This window comes from Bufo bufo, chromosome 5, assembly GCF_905171765.1.
Source record: "Bufo bufo chromosome 5, aBufBuf1.1, whole genome shotgun sequence".
NCBI lineage: Eukaryota > Metazoa > Chordata > Amphibia > Anura > Bufonidae > Bufo > Bufo bufo.
This window is the reverse complement of record NC_053393.1, coordinates 517,841,427-517,859,358: the sequence shown is the minus strand read 5'-3', so window position 1 is coordinate 517,859,358 and position 17,932 is coordinate 517,841,427. Positions and strand designations below refer to the sequence as shown.

Here is a 17,932-nt window from a genome sequence, read left to right as displayed (position 1 = left end):
AAGACTTATTTCACACTGTCGGAAGGCCGTGTCAGCAGTGTAAAACAAGTCTTAGTCAACTCCTGATCCATTAAAGGGGTTTCAAGCATTAGAAAAACATGGCTGCTTTATTCCAAAAACAGCCCCACATCTGTCCATGTGGTGGTGCCCGATATTGCAGTTCAGCTCCATTAATGGGGTTCTCCACCGTTTTCTTACTGATGATCTATCCTTTGGATAGGTCATCAGTATCTAATCGGCGGGGGTTTAACATCTGGAGATCCAGGGGGTTTAGGAAGTCCTACAAGCAATGCTCCTTGTGGAAAGTATGCAAATCGGCTCTCCTCCAGAAGGAAGACCACTTTCTCATTCGTGCCGCTGTCAGGTGACTGCCTTGTAAATCCTGTAAGTCAGTGTCTGACCCATTAAAGGGGTTATCCGGGAAATAGTGTTGATGACCTATCCTCAGTCCGGCCGATCAGCGGTTTGAGAAGGCACCAACACTCGCAGTAGTGCCACGGCCTTCCCGCAGGCCAGTGACATCACGACTATAGCTCACGTGGCCTGTGCGCAGGTCAGCCCCATTGAGATGACTGGGGCTGAGCTGTGACCAGGCCACGTGACATAGTCGTGACGTCACTGGCCTGCGGGAAGCAGCGAGAAGGCCGTGACGCTACTGCGAGTGTTGGCGTCTTCTCAAACAGCTGATCGGCGGGACTGAGGATAGGTCATCAACATTATTTTCCGGATAACCCCTTTAATGGGTCAGACACTGACTTACAGGATTTACAAGGCAGTCACCTGACAGCGGCACGAATGAGAAAGTGGTCTTCCTTCTGGAGGAGAGCCGATTTGCATACTTTCCCCAGGGAGCATTGCTTGTAGGACTTCCTAAACCCCCTGGATCTCCACAACAGTAGCTTCCAAGAGATTCTCAGGAGAAGGAAATCCCAAATTCAATACATTCTTGTGAAACCAGCACGACCGGGATCCGGGTGAAGTCGTCAGAGACAGACCATCAGTTGTAAAGGTAAATGTTCATTTTATTTAATTACGCAAATTGGTGAAAAAACAGAACTGTGGACATCGATGTTCAAAACTGTGATGCTTTGCCCTGAGCCACAGTTTTTTATGGCATTTTTCTTGTATGCAATTGTGCAAAGAGGTATCTCCTAAGGAAAGAGAAAAATCTCACTAGCACCACCTTTTGGAGGTGTCACCTTAGGGCACTTTCACATTAGCGGCAGGGGAGTCCGGGAGGCTGTTCCGGCGGGTGAACAGCCTGTCGGATACGTCCTGCCGCTAGTTCACGTGTGCCCCCGGACTGCCACTCCGAAGTAGCATACCTCCTGGTTTTACTTCTTGCCCATTTTCCTTAAGGACTCTTTCGGGGGTCTTGCATATGTTCTGGCATCCCGTTCTCAGCTCTGTACTGGAACTGCTCCATGATCCAGCCGCTGATATTTTCTTTCTGTAGGGTTCTCTTGATGGACAACATGTTCCAGAAAAGCCTCTTCAGCCTCTCAGCCTCCAGCATGTCTTTTGGTGGAAGGACGGCATAGGCCAGACGTGGGAACAGTTTATCGTACTTTCTAAACTCACCAAACAGCTCCTCCGAGTGGTCACGGCCAAATTTCTTGGCTTTTTCTAGGCTTCCTTGACTTTTAGTATCCTCGTTCCCGAATAAGGCAAGATATCTGGCCTGGAAGACTATATTGTAGCTGTAGTTTAACAGTCCATCCTGCTGCCACTTCTTCTCCCCATCTCCAGAGCAGACACTATGTAACATTAGGTTTTGGAGGTTCTCCATCATGGCTTGGGTCATGAGAGCTAGACCATCCCCCATTAGATGTTTTGTACTTGCCTTTTCCAGCAGCTTGAGATCGTTGGTTCCAGAATGGTACCCGAACACTCAGGCCACAAGCTCCATAGCAAATTGTTCAAAGTCCAGCTTGGACCTGGCTTCCTTCACGATGGGACCAGACGATAACGGGTCCGTGACGAAGGCGAAGTAATAGCCCATTGACTAGAATGGGGCCCGGGGCAGAGCTCCGGCAGCGCACGGCGAGAGGCAGCTGGACTAAAACTACGACATGCAATACTTTTAGTCCGGCTGCCTCTTGCTGTGCGCTGCTGCCGGAACTCCGCCCCCATTATAGTCAATGGGGACCGAGCGGCAGTATGGGGGCAGACGTGAACTAGCGGCAGGATGGATCCGACAGGATGACCAGAGAAAATATCCCTCGTCATGTCCTCAAGACTTATTAAAAAGTTGGACTTTGACTCATAGGAAGCCACTTCCACAAGCTGGCGCTAGCGAGATGGTTCTCTTTCCTCTTTGCATATTAGTTTCCCATGGAGCATTGCCACTAAGTCTTCATACCCAGCTGGTCTCCTTAAGGAGAGCCAGTACCCCGCCTAAGTTATACAATTGTGGAACACAAAGACCGCAGAACCGACCCAGGTGAATACACCCTCACACGGCATCTCTTTATTATAACGGATGCTCAGGGTGCCACAGAGCTGCTCTGGCAGGGGATCCGACACCCTTCCATTACCACAAGCAGATTGGCCCTTTACTAATCATATTTGTACCTGCAAAAAGACGAGACTTATCTAACACTTATTGGTCATGGCACCTACCGAGCTCGGGGGGCAACACAGTCAGTCGGTTTCCTTGTATGTGCAGCTCCTTCAGCTGAGACAGTTCACCAATCTCTTTCGGTAAGGAAATCAAGTCATTGTCTCGCAGACTGATCTTCATGGGAAGAAAGAAACAAAAATAAATCACATAAATGAAAAAAACGTGAAAAAATACTCACATCTTCTTAAAGGGGGCCTAAACCGTTACAGATCTGCACCTTTGGCTTGCATCATCGCCTCTGCTCTGCTTTTACGGCATGTGGAGTATGAGTATGGATCCTTCGGCACTCCGGCTGCTGTGAAACTACAACTCCCAGCGTGCTCGGCTGTTTTCACAACTCCCACAGAAGCGAATGGAGCATTCTTGCAGTTATAGTTTCAGAACATGTGGAGTGCCGGAGGTTGCTGATCGCTGGTATACAGGATCCGTACTTCGCATGATAGAAAAGCAGAGCAGAGCCGATGCAAGGCGAAGGCGCAGATCTGAGAGGTGCTGCTGCACCTTCTGTGCTTTCTGTAAAAGGTTATGTCTCCTCTTGGACCTGCACCCATCTCTAGAATGAAGCCCCCAAAAAGAATAAGAGCGGGCTACGCATGGGCCGCTGCCCTCCGTTCATCTCTATGGGAGTGGCAAAAACAGCCAACTGTTGGTTCGGCTATCTCCGGCATTTCCGTAGAAGTGAACGGAGCAATGGCCGTGCTTGCGCGGTGCACTCTCCGTTCATTTCTAGGTGTCTTTGCAAAAAATAGTCAAGCACGCCGCTCAGCTATTTTCGGCGCTCCCATAGTAGTCAATGTAGGACTGCCTTGCATGCATGGTGCACTCTCCCAAACTTTGGGCGCTCCGTTCTAGAAACGGGTGCGGAGGTGGGGCCCGCACCTATCTGACATCACTAGGATGTGCCACCTATTTCTCAGATGAGACAACTCCTTTAAATCATCAAAAGAAGAAGGACCAAGCGTTACGAAATTTAGGCCGCCCTCTATGCCTCCTGACGGATCGGACAATGGAACCGGCGGCGGTAGTTTTATTCCTGAAAATATAAACTATGCCACTTCTCAAATTGACTGCAGTTTACTGCCGGCTGTGAGAGCGAATTGATTTTCCGGGAATTTAGATAAATTACTTACTATCTGCAACTTTGTGAGCTTCCCAATATCGGCCGGCAGGACTTCGAAATCGTTGTCACTTAGATAGAGAGCGCGCAGGGTGGCTGCAAATTAAAGAGCAATATATAAACAGAGTGGCGAGCGGCGGGCTGGATCAATATCACGCGTCAGCTCTGATTAATAACCCCCACTCGCTGAGAAGCCTCTGACATACCCCGGGCTCACAGTAATAACAAGCGGGTCAAAGGCAGATTCAGAGGCTTAGACTCGTGTGCAGAGGAAAGCATCCACAGCTCGGGGACCGACACAATTAATCTGCGCTGTAGTAAAGTGGAGGCCTCTGTGTGGCGCTCACATCGCTGTGTGCATTTTACGCCAGAAGGGGCCCTTTAAAACGGAAAAAGGAGGCTATAAAAGACACAACAGGTGAAGGGGGCGACGTCCATTCTGGGTTACTCCACTGAAATACTCTACGTATGATACATTGTCGACATCAATTTTTATTAAAGGGATTATTGTTGTTTTTTTTCCCGAAACGGCGCCCACTCTTGTCCGTAAGTTGCAATACCAGACATAGCCTTGGTGCAAAGTTGGCGCTGTCAGTGGAAAAAGCAGTACATTTTTCTCATCTGGTAAACTCCATTCATTTAATGGTACAAGGATTTTACAAGCCTCTACTTGTGTTTCAAGACCTCTGCTTGCTGTCAATAGCAAAAAAGAAGTCCAAAAGCCTGTACCTAAGATTTTGCTGTAATTGTATCCGCTCCAAAAAAAAACCTTCAGGCAAGTCTAACAGGTGAAAGTCCAGAGAGCATACGCGGAGATGGGATGAATATTAGTGTCTGTGCCATCTTTAGGCTCTGGTTGTACAGCAAGTTTCCATTCACTGACAGTAAGCAGAGGTGATGAAAAAAAGAAAGCATCTAGGAGTATAAAGCATTTATAAGACAGTGGCAGATGTGTTGACTTTACAGTAATTCCACCTTAGAAGTTCATACTGTACATATTGCCATAATTCGGTTCCCACCCGGTGAGGCGTCTGCTAGGCACCGCATCCAGGATGGAGACTGAAAGGAGAGGCAGACGCCATTTATTCACTTCTATAGGGGTTAGGGAAACAGTCAGCAGGGTGTTCAGAAAAAGTTGGGAATACCCCTTTAAGATTTCTGCACATAAGCTCCTTATTGCTGGGCCAATCACTGGCTGAGAAGGGTCACCGCTGTGGCTAGTGATTGGTTAAAATAGAACTTCAGGGCAATTAAGGGAGCAGTGGGGACCCCAACAGCAGTGGAACAGAAGCGACTGGGGATCGGTGGAGAGCTTCTGACCCTGCCGCCAACTATTTTTGATTAGCTGGAGCACCCCTTTAAAGGTGATATCTGGGCTACAGATGCTGATATCTCATATTCTCCGGATAGGTCACCAATATCAGATCAATCTGTGTCCGACATACCGCACCCCCACCTATCAGCTGTTTCGGGCTGCCCCGTGTACGAAGCTGGAGGCAGACAGCTCCATACAATGTGTAGTGGCCGTGTCGGGGTACTGCAGTTCAGCTCCCCCTCATGTGAATAGGGGCTCAGATTTAGTACGCCGGCGCAGGATACTACATGGGGTTTTCACTCCGTACACAATTGCTTCCGGTGCTGCGGATATTGAGGATCAATATCTGTAGCCCTCAGAACCCCTTTAAAGAATGCAGAAGAAGCAATACAAAAAAAATCCTATTAGCTGGGACAATCAATATCCGTTAGTTATAAAGTAATGTCTTAAAGGGACCCTGACATCACCACAATGCCTCCCCGACCGCCCGCAGTATTTCACAGCTACAGTCAACATGTCTCCAAAGAGGTCTTTGCCTGTTCCTTCCGATGGATAATTTTACCAAAACTCAACCTTAGGGTTCATGCACACGACTGTGTGCATTTTGTGGTCCAAAAAAAAAAAAAAACACGGATTCCGTATTTTGTGGAACGGAACAGCTGGCCCCTAATAGAACAGTCCTATCCGTGTCCGTAATACAGACAATAATAGGACATGTTCCATTCTTTCGCGGAACGGACATACGGAAACTGAATGCATGCAGAGTAACTTCAGTTTTTTTGCAGACCTATTGAAATAAATGGTTCCCCGCATACGGTCCGCAAAAAAACCTAGAAAGGACATGAAAAGAAAATACGTTTGTGTGCATGAGCCCTTATTCATCCCGGGCGGCATATGCAAAAATGAAAAAAAAAAAAGCAGCGAAAGAGGAAGGAATGGGGCGTGGCTGGCGGGATTTGGAGCATCAAGACATTGCTGGAGACATGAGGACTATAGATGAGAGGATCCCTTTAAAATAGCCGACCTCTACATACAGATTCATTGTGGCAGGGCATGCATGCGTTCTGAAAGGGAAGAGGCGTCAGACATCTCTGGAGGCGGCCTATCCGCTCAAGAACAAAAGGATCAGGCATGCTGAAATCCAACGACCCAATCCTTCTCTCCTCAACATCTGCCACAGGTTAGAGGTGAGAGGCCCCCATACCGATCAGTCTCGGGGCCGGCGGCTGGGGTATCATGGCTTCTTAAATAATTGACAAAATGCTCTTACTCAGATAGAAGAAGTTCCCTGGTAAGGAGCCCTCACTCAGGTTGTTGTAAGTCAAATCCAGGACTTCCAGAGCCGGCAAGGACCCAAACCCTCGAGGTAAGGAGTTTAACCTGTTCATGCTGGACGACAAAAGGGCGAGGAACGAGAGTTGTTATTCTCTATAACATCTGTGCGGGATACAAGAAGCTATAACATCTTACATAGAAGTGTCCCGAAGGGCTCATGCACACAAACATATTTTCTTTCATTCTATATTTTGCGGAACGGAACAGCTGGCCCCTAATAGAACAGTCCTATCCTTGTCCGTAATGCGAAATACGGAAAAAGAAAATACGTTCGTGTGCATGAGCCCTATCAGATCAGTGGGGGTCCTACCACTGGGTAAATGATGCATGAAAAATCTCATGTGCACAGAGCCATTGAAATGAATGGGTCAGGATTCAGGCTGTGTGTTCACTACTGACATTGCATCCGGGCGCAAAACTCGCTCTTGAGAAAGGGCCTAAGGGGCAGCCTATTTCACACATTGCGATCTTGTGACAGTTTTGTCTTCGATTTTCTCAAAGGTTCAACAAAAACTGCTGCTTTTGGGTTGTAAATTCTCAAAAACTGCAGCAAAACATGTGTCATGAGTGCAAGGTGACAACATCAGCATTAGGGCTCATTCAACGGGTGCGGACCCATTCATTTCAACGGGGCCGCAAAAGATGCAGACAGCACACCGTTCCATTTCGCGGCTCCGCAAAAAAGATAGAGAATGTCCTATTCTTGTCCACAATTGCGAAGAAGAATAGGCATTTCTATCATAGTGCCGTCCATGTGCGGTCAGCAAAATGCGGAACGCACACGGGCCGGTATCTGTGTTTTGCGGACCGCAAAACACTATGGTGGTCTGAATGAGCCCTTACATGAACGTGGTATGCAGCGAGGCCACAAATCCTACCCCAGGTTCAGATGCTTGAGCTTCTGCAGGCTGCTTATCTGCGTTGGGAGCTCCTCGATCTGGTTGTTGAAAAAGTTCAGCACCTCCAAGTTCTTCAGATCTGCAATGTTGGCCGGAACACCTACAGGCATAAGGAAAAAGCCGGAGAAGTCAGGACTGAGACGAGACCTCAAGGAATGTGTCATCGGAGAATGACCTATGGGTCAAATCACATTTTCAGATTAAACATTTTTTTTTCAGAATTTTTTTTTTTTATTCCATGTCAGCATTTACATGCAAGAAAAAAAATCCTGAAATCTTGCACTTTTCGCACTGACCACCGAGCCTAACAACAGGTGGACACTTCCTGTTCTGTCGAGATCCCTTCTCAGCAGTCATCTCATTATAATCACAGGCAGGCTTACAATGACAGGTAGACATGACACCTATTTATGGATGATACAGGATCTACCATTCACCATAGGGGATGTCACGACTTATCTACTCTCCCTCTCTGCACAGACCACAGAGCATGCCCACAACAACCACCCACAGAAGTAAATGAGTTCCCTCCAGACAGCTGCTGTAAAGCGCATCTCTAAATACAGCTCAGCCAAGATGGCCACCCCATACTAATGCAGAAAAAATATATATATAAAAAAAACGGATACTCTCAAACTGATTTCAGCATATACTTTACGATGAAATCTGCATCAAATCCCCTCCCACTTGTGTGCAATGGGAGCCCACATGGCTGTTCATACATGTCACTGCTTGATGTCATATCACACCATGACGCGATTTCCACACAGAAACCACAGCAGGTTAGCTGCATGCGACATAGCCCCGCTGAATGGGGCTAATATACATGTGGCCCCACGGAAGTCGCAGATGCAAATTCTACGGAAGTAGTCTGACGCCTCAAACTTGTGGCGCGGATTCCATGTCAAATTTTTCCAACACGTATCTCCGCAGTACATTGTGCTGTACATGGAGCATGAAATCTGACCATTACATTGCCATGGGTGCAACAAAAAACTGATTTTGGCAGGTTACATTGAATCTACTGCCAAGTTTCTATGTGGGTGACAAGTGGGGCTTGTTAAACATATATCATTCCTCTGTTAATACTCCTGGAAATGCATGAATGAAAAATCTGACTATAGGATGTTACACTTTCCCTTGCACCTAAACAATCTGACACTGTCACCCTTAAAGGGGTTATCCAACACCTATAATGCTCCCAAAATTCCTGGGCCCCTCACACAGGTTATACTTGCCTTGCTCCCCTGCACCCGCGTCGCTCCTGGTGCCCACACGGGCGCAGCATCTCCCCGTCGTGCAGATCAAAACATCCGGCAGCGGTGGGCAGCCAATAGCAGGCCGTGACGGGAACGAGCCTCCTGACGCTAGGGAGGCTCTTTGCCGTCGCTGGATGTTTAGATCCGCGCAACAGGGAGATGCTGCGCCCGTGTGGGCACCGGGAGCGACGCGGGTGCAGGGGAGCAAGGCAAGTATAACCTGTGTGGGGGGCCCAGGATTTTTTTTTAAGGCATTTTAGGGGTTGGATAACCCCCTTTAACTGAACAGTATCATCCCTATGAACTAGGACAGGAGTCAGCAACCGTTGGCGCTCCAGCTGCTGTGAAACTACAATTCCCAGCACGCTCCATTGATTTCTGCGAGAGAGTTCTGATAGGAGCAGAGCAAGTATGCCTGCTGGGAGTTGTAGTTTCACAACAGCTGGAGTGCTGTAAGTTGCCGACCCCTGGACTAGGAAATGCATACAGTTGTGAACTTCCCGGAGGAATAACAAAGGGACGGCACAACACTGACACCTCACAGAAGATGCTGCAGAATTGTTATTTCTTGGGGAGTACAAGTAGTGACCAAAACAGACCAGTCAGGAGCGGCGACGGCTCCTCTTCAAAAGGAGGCCATTAATGTCTAAATATGCGGATCTGCCCAGATATCAATTAAAAATCTATAAAATTGAGACATTTTTTGGAAGCAGTACTGAAAATGATGAATGGTGAAGCGGTTAATATAATAAAGCAGCAAAACTTCTTATTCACTAAAAACTGACTTTTTGGCCCCTGTCTCCGGAGTATAGACCTGTGATCGATACGCACGTAAGGTCACATCAGATTAGGAAGAGATCAATGCTTTGCTATTATCTGGAAAGAGGAGGACGGCGGCGGACAGCGCGGTGTGAATACCACTCCACAGATCAAAGCTTTGTTTAGCTGGAAGGATTAAAAATCACCCAGACTTTACAGAGGGCACTGGTGTCATTATTCCTGGGCGAGGAGTCCATGCTGGAGTCCAAATTCCCTCAGTAAGAGGGGGAGACAAAGGGTTAAAGGGTTGTCTCATAGATTTGGATGGCATATCACTAGGATATGCCATTACAGTCAGAAAGGTGCGGGTCCCGCCTCCGAGACTCGCACCTATCTCCAGAACAGGCCCCCTAAAGTGACGGGGAGCACACCGCACCTTCGTGGGTGTTCGCCATTCATTCCTGTGGGAGTTCTGACAATAGCCAAGCGAGAGCGCTGCTCACAGAAGCCCCATAGTGGAGAGTACAACGTGCTGAGGGCCCGTTCTGGAGATAGGTCAGGGACCCACACCTATCACTAGGATATGGCATCAAAATCGGATATGAGATAACCCCTTTAACCCTCTCCATTCACCTCTATGGGAGTGCGGGATATAGCCTATTTTATGAACTCCCATAGCGGTGAATGGGGGGTGCGTTCTCCTTCACTTCGGGTGGCCTGTTCCGGAGATAAGTGCGAGTCTCAGAGGTGGGACCTGCCAATGTCTGACTTTGATGGCATAGCTTAGCGATAGGTCATGAAAGTCTGAGGTGAGACAACCCCTTTACGTGATATTACTCACAAGGTCATCGTTCTCACTAGAACCATGGGGACCTGTACTCTCGGCTTCTAAAACTGAATTACGCCTTTCTATGGCGCTGTGGAACAAGGACAGGGCTATATGGTGACTTTGGCCACGTCCGATCGCAATGAAAGTGAATAAAGCTGCGATGTGACATGATAGCAGCAAGGAATCAAAACCTGCGGGATTTCTTGTGACTGTCAAGTTGAAATTGTGGTCAGGTTTGTGGACCAGCATCAGCCCTGTATGAGAGCATAGCTGTCTGGCTCCCGTTGTAACGGTGATCACCTCAGATCCTGACTATTTATCCTATTGATCACTGAGGTCAATGGTGACCATGGAAAGATCAAATGGGTCTCCATAAAGAACTTCCCAGAAAGGTCCCTGGAGCAGTTGTAACACTCCAGCAACAGTCTGTGCCAAATAAACTTTTCGACTCGACCTTTGGGGCCCACTATGGTATCAGAGACTGGAACCACCAGAAGATCCTCTGGTACGATGCTGCCTACGTAACAGAACATTTAGAATCTGAGGGATATTCTTGGTCTACCTTCACAAGGTCAACTGTTTGCCAAAAGTGGGACCTTTGACGACCACTGTGGTGGCCATGTTCTCAACGTCTGATGAGACACTGAAGACTCCCTTCACAGCTTCCTCTGGAGAGGGTATTCCTGGTTCTCGTGACCCAAGAACAAAGGGGATGGGATCAACCTAGACTGGGTCCCATCTCTCCGTGGCCCCATAAGGTCTTACTTACTCTATGGCTTTGCACTCGCCCTTCTAATCATGGAAATATCTCAGTGGTGCCAAAGGGTCTTGGTCTCCCTATGAGTCCTCCAGATGACCGTGGCATGCAAGGAGGTCACTTTTGGGTGAATTTCCTGAGACATGTCAGAGAATGGGGGGGGGGGGGTCTATAAACTGGTACCCACTCCTATCAGAACAGACAGAAAATAAACTATAACTAGGCCAAAAATCCACGCAGAACTTCTCTGGTGATTTTTTATGAAGATGCAATTAAATTTGGATCTAAGGTATTACCCTCCTGACAGGATGAGGGATTATTTCACTCTCCTTTCTAAATCAATCCTGTAATTTTACAGCAGTGAATTATGGCAACTGTGTCCCGGGGCCTGAGAAGCGACACCTCTCACTTCATTTCTCTAAATCACCTGTTAACATCTGCTCGCCATGTAAACTGCCAGAACAGTAATAGGAGAAGCGGCGCCACGCGGTAACCTGGGGCGCAAATACTTATCTCCTGCTAAAGATGGTCTTAAAAGAGGTTTCCCAGTTTTAGTGAATGCAGCTTAAAGGAGTGGTCCGAGTGCTTAAAACTGATGACCTCTCCTCAGGAGATGTCATCAGTATGTGCTCGGTGGGGGTCCGCCTTCCGGCAATCCCGCTGATCGTCTGTTTCAAGAGGCTGCGGTGCTCCGGTTAGTGCTGCAGCCTTTTCCTAGGTCATGTGAGGTCACGTTCATTCCCATCCAAGCGAATGGGCCTGAGCTGCAATACCAAGCACGGCCTCTATACAAGGAACGGCGCTGTACTTGGTAAGCGGTGAAGAGGCCGCAGCCTCTTTCAACAGCCGATCGGCAAGGGGTGCCGGGTGCTGGACCCCTGCCGATCAGATCCTCAGGTTAGGTCATGATCACTATGAAATACTCAGAAACCCAGTTTTAATGACTGTACAACGGAAAATTCTGCAACTTTCTAATAAAATGTGTGCTTCCGTTTTTCATAATTTTTAAGACCTCTGCTTGCTGTCAGTGGATGGTTACATTTTGAAACAACACAGATTTAAAAGAAAAAAAACAAAACACAAGGATATGGATCGCACATCCACATGCTATGCCCTGATCTACTGCTTGTCTGCACAATTAATCGCATATGCCACCATCCACGGAAGGAAGCAAGGCACTAATATCCCAAAAACGTATACAAGAGCCTCGTGTGCAGTATGTAGATTACGGCGCGGTATACTATTAATACACAAAACATGAAAGTGCGATCCACGCTTTCCTCTTTTTTTTTTGGTAATATAATATATTCCCGGCACATACGTCAAAATGGGGCTCAAAGGTGATCTATAAAATACTGGAAATTTGTAATACAAATACTTAAGAGAAAAAGAGCAAAAACACTGGCCGGGGGTCCCAAGGTGTGTGTGGGGGGGGGGGGGGGGGGGGCTACGTGCAGTCCTCGCTACATCGGTAGTTTTTTTTTTCTGCAGCTTACTGTAAATGTATCTGGGCACCACAATATCCTAGTGTCCATAATACCAACTGTCCCAAATATGATGGGGCTGTCCCTTATTTTCAGAGACCGTTCCAGCAAATCTGGGCTGGAAATGGGGCGTTCTCAAGCGGGACAGGGCACCCCTAGGGGCAGGGCTTAGATACCCTGATTCTACAAACCAAGACGTTGGTAAGTATGCAATATACAGTAGGCTATTCAGGATCTGTGGAAAGCCACAACCCATATGGGATCTGGAATGGCCGCCACTAGTGGTTGTCACCACCAACATCATCTGTGAAGGGCACTTCAGAGGACAATGGAGGAGAATTATCAAACTGGTGTAACGTAGAACTGGCTTAGTTGCCCATAGCAACCAATCAGATTCCACCTTTCATTTGCCAAAGGAGCTCTGAGAAATGAAAGCAGGAATCTGATTGGTTGCTATGGGCAACTAAGCCAGTTCTACTTTACACCAGTGTTGACAAATCTGCCCTTAAAAAGTACAAGATGTGCAGATTTTATACTTTATATGTCTACGTCTATATTTAGATGACCAACAGAACTGAAGACAATTAAAGGGGTTCTGCACTTTTTTTTTAAACTGATGATCTATCCTCTGGACACCCGGGACTCCTGCCGATCAGCCGTTTGAGAAGGCAGCGGCGCTCCATTCAAGTGAACAGAGCTTAGCCGCGCCCAGGCCAGTTGATACTAGTCGTGACGTCACTGGGCCTGCGGTAAACAGTGAGAAGGCCGCGGCTCCAGCTGATCGGCGGGGATCCCGGGTGTCGGACCCCCGCCGATCAGATGCTGATGATCTATCCAGAGGATAGATCATCAGTTTAAACAAACTGCAGAACCCCTTTAAAGTGTACTCTCCTGATAGGTCTGATTTACTAACTACCTGCATTCCCCATGTAATAACAATTCTGGAGCATCTATTCTTATGACTATGCTGGCCATTCCTCTATTATATCTATAAGAAGTTTAGGAATGAATGGCCAGCAGTCTGTAATAAAGGTTCAGCTGGGTGTTACCAGTTGGGGGGGGTGGGGGTGGGGGTGTCCCTGCACAGTCTGACACTGGCAGCACTGATCGGATAGTGTCAGACTGTGCAGGGACACCCCCCCCCAACTGGTAACACCCAGCCTGATGTGCTAGCATTTCATTAATAACTTCTAGCAAGAATAACAGGGGAATGGCACAACATAGAGTCAGGACAGGATTGTTATTACATGGGCGATGCAAGTAATTATTAAAACAGACATGTCAGGAGAGCAGACGGGTCCTTTTTAAAGGGGTTTTCCAGGATTCTGATAGGATAGGTCATTAATATCAGATCAGACAATCAGCTGTTCGAGGAGTGCCGCAGCCTCTTCACAGATTACAAAGCAGAGCGCCATCTAGGGGTGGGCGATATAGATGATACGCGATATAAACGCTATAAATTTGGCCAACGATAGAGATTTTGTTTATATAGCCATATCGTTGTAGAACCTGGCATGCGCCACTCTTGGCGCGCACCATGTTCTCCTGAGCCGGCACAGTGGAGAAGGAGGGAGTCCGTCCCTCCCCACTGTGTGCGACTGCCGCTGACCACCAATGAGAACAGAGTAGGAGGAGGGGGGGGGGGGGGACTGTGGCCACCCGGCCTCTATGACTGCACGCTGTGATCCACCGCAATTAACCCCTCAGGTCCTGAGGGGTTATTTGCAGTGGATCACGGCGCACAGCAATAGAGGCCAGGTATGGGATATGGCCGGCACATGCAGGCTATGTCTGTATTCATTGGTGGTGCAGTGGCCACAGCCCCTCCCTTCTACTCTCCCTCTTCTAAGTACTATATTAACTGCGGGCCCCCCCCTCCACACGATTAAATCATTGGTGGCAGTGGCCCCAAGGTGGCAGCTTCTGATCAGAGCCCCAGCAGTGTAATCGTGGGGCTCCGATTGGTTATCATGGCAGCTAGGACGCTACTGAAGCCCTGGCTGCCATGGCCAGCTCCCTGCTGCTGTGTGTACTATGCACAGGGCAGCAGGGAGAGTGTGAATTCCTATTTACCCTGATAGAGCTCTATTAGGGTGAATAGGACAAGGGCTCTAGCCCCTAAGGAGGCTAATAGTTATTAAATAAAAAGTAAAAAAAAAGTTTAACCCCCCCGAAAAATTTTATATATCACGATATATAATCGCACATGCTTAAAATTATATCGCATTATAGATTTTAGGCCATATCGCCCAACCCTAGCGCCATCCATTGTATAGCGGCTGTGCTTGGTATTGCAGCTCAGCCCCATTCACTTAAAGGGGCCCGAGCTGCGCCTAGGGCACGTGACCAATGAACGTCACTGGCCCAGGCAAAGGCTGCGGCGCCCACCGGTCTTTTCTAAGAGCTGATGAAGGGGTTGGGATTAGGGTTGTCACGATACCAAAATTTTGATTCGATTTCTATACTCGATACCACGAGAAAAAAAATAAAACACAAAAAAGCCACATGCATTCCGCTTTTTATGGAACGTCCGGCCCATAATAAAACAGCAGTGCTCCAGATGGCGACCAAAATGGTCGCCAATGCGACTTAGAATTTACACATGGTGCCAAGACTTTTTAGATGATCGTTCTCTGCCCCGCCGCCGATGTTCTTCTCAGCAGCGCAGTGGAGAAGGAGTCTCTCCCTCCCCCCTGTGCTGCCGCCGCCGCCAATAAGAAGAGAGATGGGAGGAGGAGGGAAGGGGCTGTGGCCACTGCGCCACCAATGAAGATAACTGACCTGTTAATACAAATACAGGAGGCGGGTGCCGGAATCAAATAGCCGACACCTGACCTCTATGACAGGGAGCTGCGATCCGCTACAGTTAACCCCTCAGGTACCGCAGTATAATACATTAGTGGCGCAGTGCACCCCCCAAAACCCTCAGTATTAAAGTCATTGGTGGTTCAGTGGCAGTTCCGATCGGAGCCCCAGCAGTGTAATCGCGGGGCTCCGATCGGTTACCATGGCAGCTAGGACTCTCCTGAAGCCCTGGCTGCTATAGTAAGCTCCCTGCTGTCGTGTGCACAAAGCCCAGGACAGCAGGGAGTGTGAAGTCCTAGTCATCCTAATAGAGCTCTATTAGGGTGAATAGGACAAGGGTTCCAGCCCCTAAGGGGGCTAATAGTAAGTTAAAAAAAAAAAAAAAACACAAAAATATTAAGTTATCTAAACTTAATATTTTTGTGTTTGTGTTTTTTTTTTTCCTTTCCCAATTTTACATATAAAATATATATATAAACAATAAATAAACATATTACATAGCGTTCACCGCATAGGAGATTTTTTTTATATTTTGGACTTTTTCGGATGTGGAGATATGTAATATGTTTATTTTCTTTATTGTTTATATATTTTATATGTAAAGTTGGGAAAGGGGGATTTAAACTTAATATTGTGGTGTTTTTTAAATTTTTTTTTTTTTTTTATGACTATTAGCCCCCTTAGGGGCTAGAACCCTTGTCCTATTCACCCTGATAGAGCTCTATTACGGTGAATAGGACTTTACACTTTCCCTGCTGTCCTGGGCTTTGTGCAAACAACAGCAGGGAGATTACCATGGAAGGCTTCAGTAGCATCCTGGCTGCCATGGTAACCGATCGGAGCCCCGCGATCACACAGATGGGGCACCGTTCTGAACTGCCACTGCACCACCAATGACGAGGGGGAGGGGATCCTGTGGCGACTGTACCCATGAAGATAATACTGGGAGGAAAGGGGGGGCGCACTGCACCACCAATAAACATAATTAACCTGTTAATACAAGAGTAGGATGCGGGTGCCAGTGGCAGAAACACATACCCGGCACCCAACCTCTATGACAGGGTACTGCAATCCGTGGCAATTAACCCCTTTAGGTGCGGCACCCGAGGGGTTAACTGCCGCTGATCGCAGCTCCCTGTCATAGAGGTCGGGTGCCGGCTATGTGTTTATGCCGCCGGCACTCGCCTCCTGTATTTGTATTAATGGTTTAAAAACATTAGTGGCACAGGGCGCCCCCAACCCCCCCAGTATTAAATCATTGGCAGCAGTGGCCACAGGGTCCCTCGTCCCCTTCATTGGTGGCAGTGGCAGTTCTGATCGGAGCCCCAGCAGTGTAATCCTGGGGCTCCAATTGGTTACCATGGCAGTTAGGACGCTACTGAAGCCCTGGCTGCCATGGAAAGCTCCCTGCTGCTGTGTGCACTATGCACAGAGCAGCACGGAGAGTGTGAAGTCCTAGTCATCCTAATAGAGCTCTATCAGGGTGAATAGGACAAGGGATGAAAAGATCCCAGGTTCTAGCCCCTAAAAGGGGGAAATTAAATAAAAAGTGAAAAAAGAAATAAAAAAATAACCAAAATATTAAGTATAAACCACCCCCTTTCCCAATTTTACATGATATATAAACAATAAACATATTATATATATGCCACGTCCGAAAAGTCAAAACTATTAAAATATAAAAAAATATCTCCTATGCGGTGAACGACGCTGTAACAGAAAAAAATTTAATAAATACTGCGCGATTTGCCATTTTTTAGTCACCTTGTCTTCCCCCAAAAAATAGGATAGGACTGTTCTATTATGGGCCGGATGTTCCATAAAATGCAGAATGCACGCAGCTTTTTTGGCGTTTTATTTTTTTCGCGTGGTATCGAATGGTATCGAGTATCGCAATACTTTTTCAAATCAAAATTTTGGTATCGTGACAGCCTTAGGGTACAGAGGTGAGGTAACCAGTTGGGGGCGTGTACCTGCACAGTCTGAAAATGGCAGCACTGATTGGATAGAGTCAGTCTGTGCAGGTACACCCCCCCCACCTGGTTACCTCCCCTCTGTACCCTTACTGCAGACTGCTAGCAATTCATTCATAACTTCTAGTAGAAATAAAGGAATGGCATAACATAGAGACATAAGAATGGATGCTCCAGAATTGTTATTACATGGGGAATGCATGTAGCTATTACAGCAGGCATGTCAGGAGAGGGGACAGGTCCTCTTTAAAGGGGTATTCCAGTTGTTACAAGTTTCACAGGATAGGGGATAACTATTAGATCGGTAGGGTTCCCCGTAGCCAGACCGGTAAAGGGCATCTGTCAGCAGTTTTGTCCCTATGACACTGGCTGACCTGTTACATGTGCACTTGGCAGCTGAAGACATCTGTGTCGGTCCCATGTTCACATGTGCCCGCATTGCTGAGAAAAATGATGTTTTAATTTATGCAAATGAGACTCTAGGAGCAACGGGGGCGTTACCGTTACACCTAGATGCTCTGCTCTCTCTGCAACTGCTGCGCCTTCTGCACTTTGATTGACAGGGGCAGGAAGTGTACAGATCATCACACCTGACCTTGTTAAGAGTGCAGAGGGTGCAGCATTTAGGCTAGGTCTACACGACGACATTTGTCGCGCGACATTTTGTTGCACTAATGTCGCGCGACAATTTTTATAATGGCAGTCTATGGTGTCGCACTGCAACATGCTGCGATTGCGACGCAACAGTCGCAGAAAAATCCATCTCGAAAAACTTAA

The 17,932-nt window shown here is 47.6% G+C and overlaps 1 protein-coding gene across 2 annotated transcripts in view; it reads right to left on the bottom strand.

Moving 5' to 3' along the window:
• The window catches only part of RSU1 (Ras suppressor protein 1), a 140,324-nt gene that overhangs the window by 103,072 nt on the left and 19,320 nt on the right, over nt 1–17,932 (bottom strand). For both annotated transcript variants that reach the window (XM_040434512.1, XM_040434514.1), the window contains exons 4-7: nt 7,269–7,389; nt 6,326–6,444; nt 3,754–3,836; nt 2,623–2,737 (exon numbers count right to left, since the gene is read on the bottom strand). In XM_040434512.1, the coding sequence (XP_040290446.1) occupies nt 2,623–2,737; nt 3,754–3,836; nt 6,326–6,444; nt 7,269–7,389 (438 nt within the window). The remainder of the gene's footprint in view (nt 1–2,622; nt 2,738–3,753; nt 3,837–6,325; nt 6,445–7,268; nt 7,390–17,932) is intronic.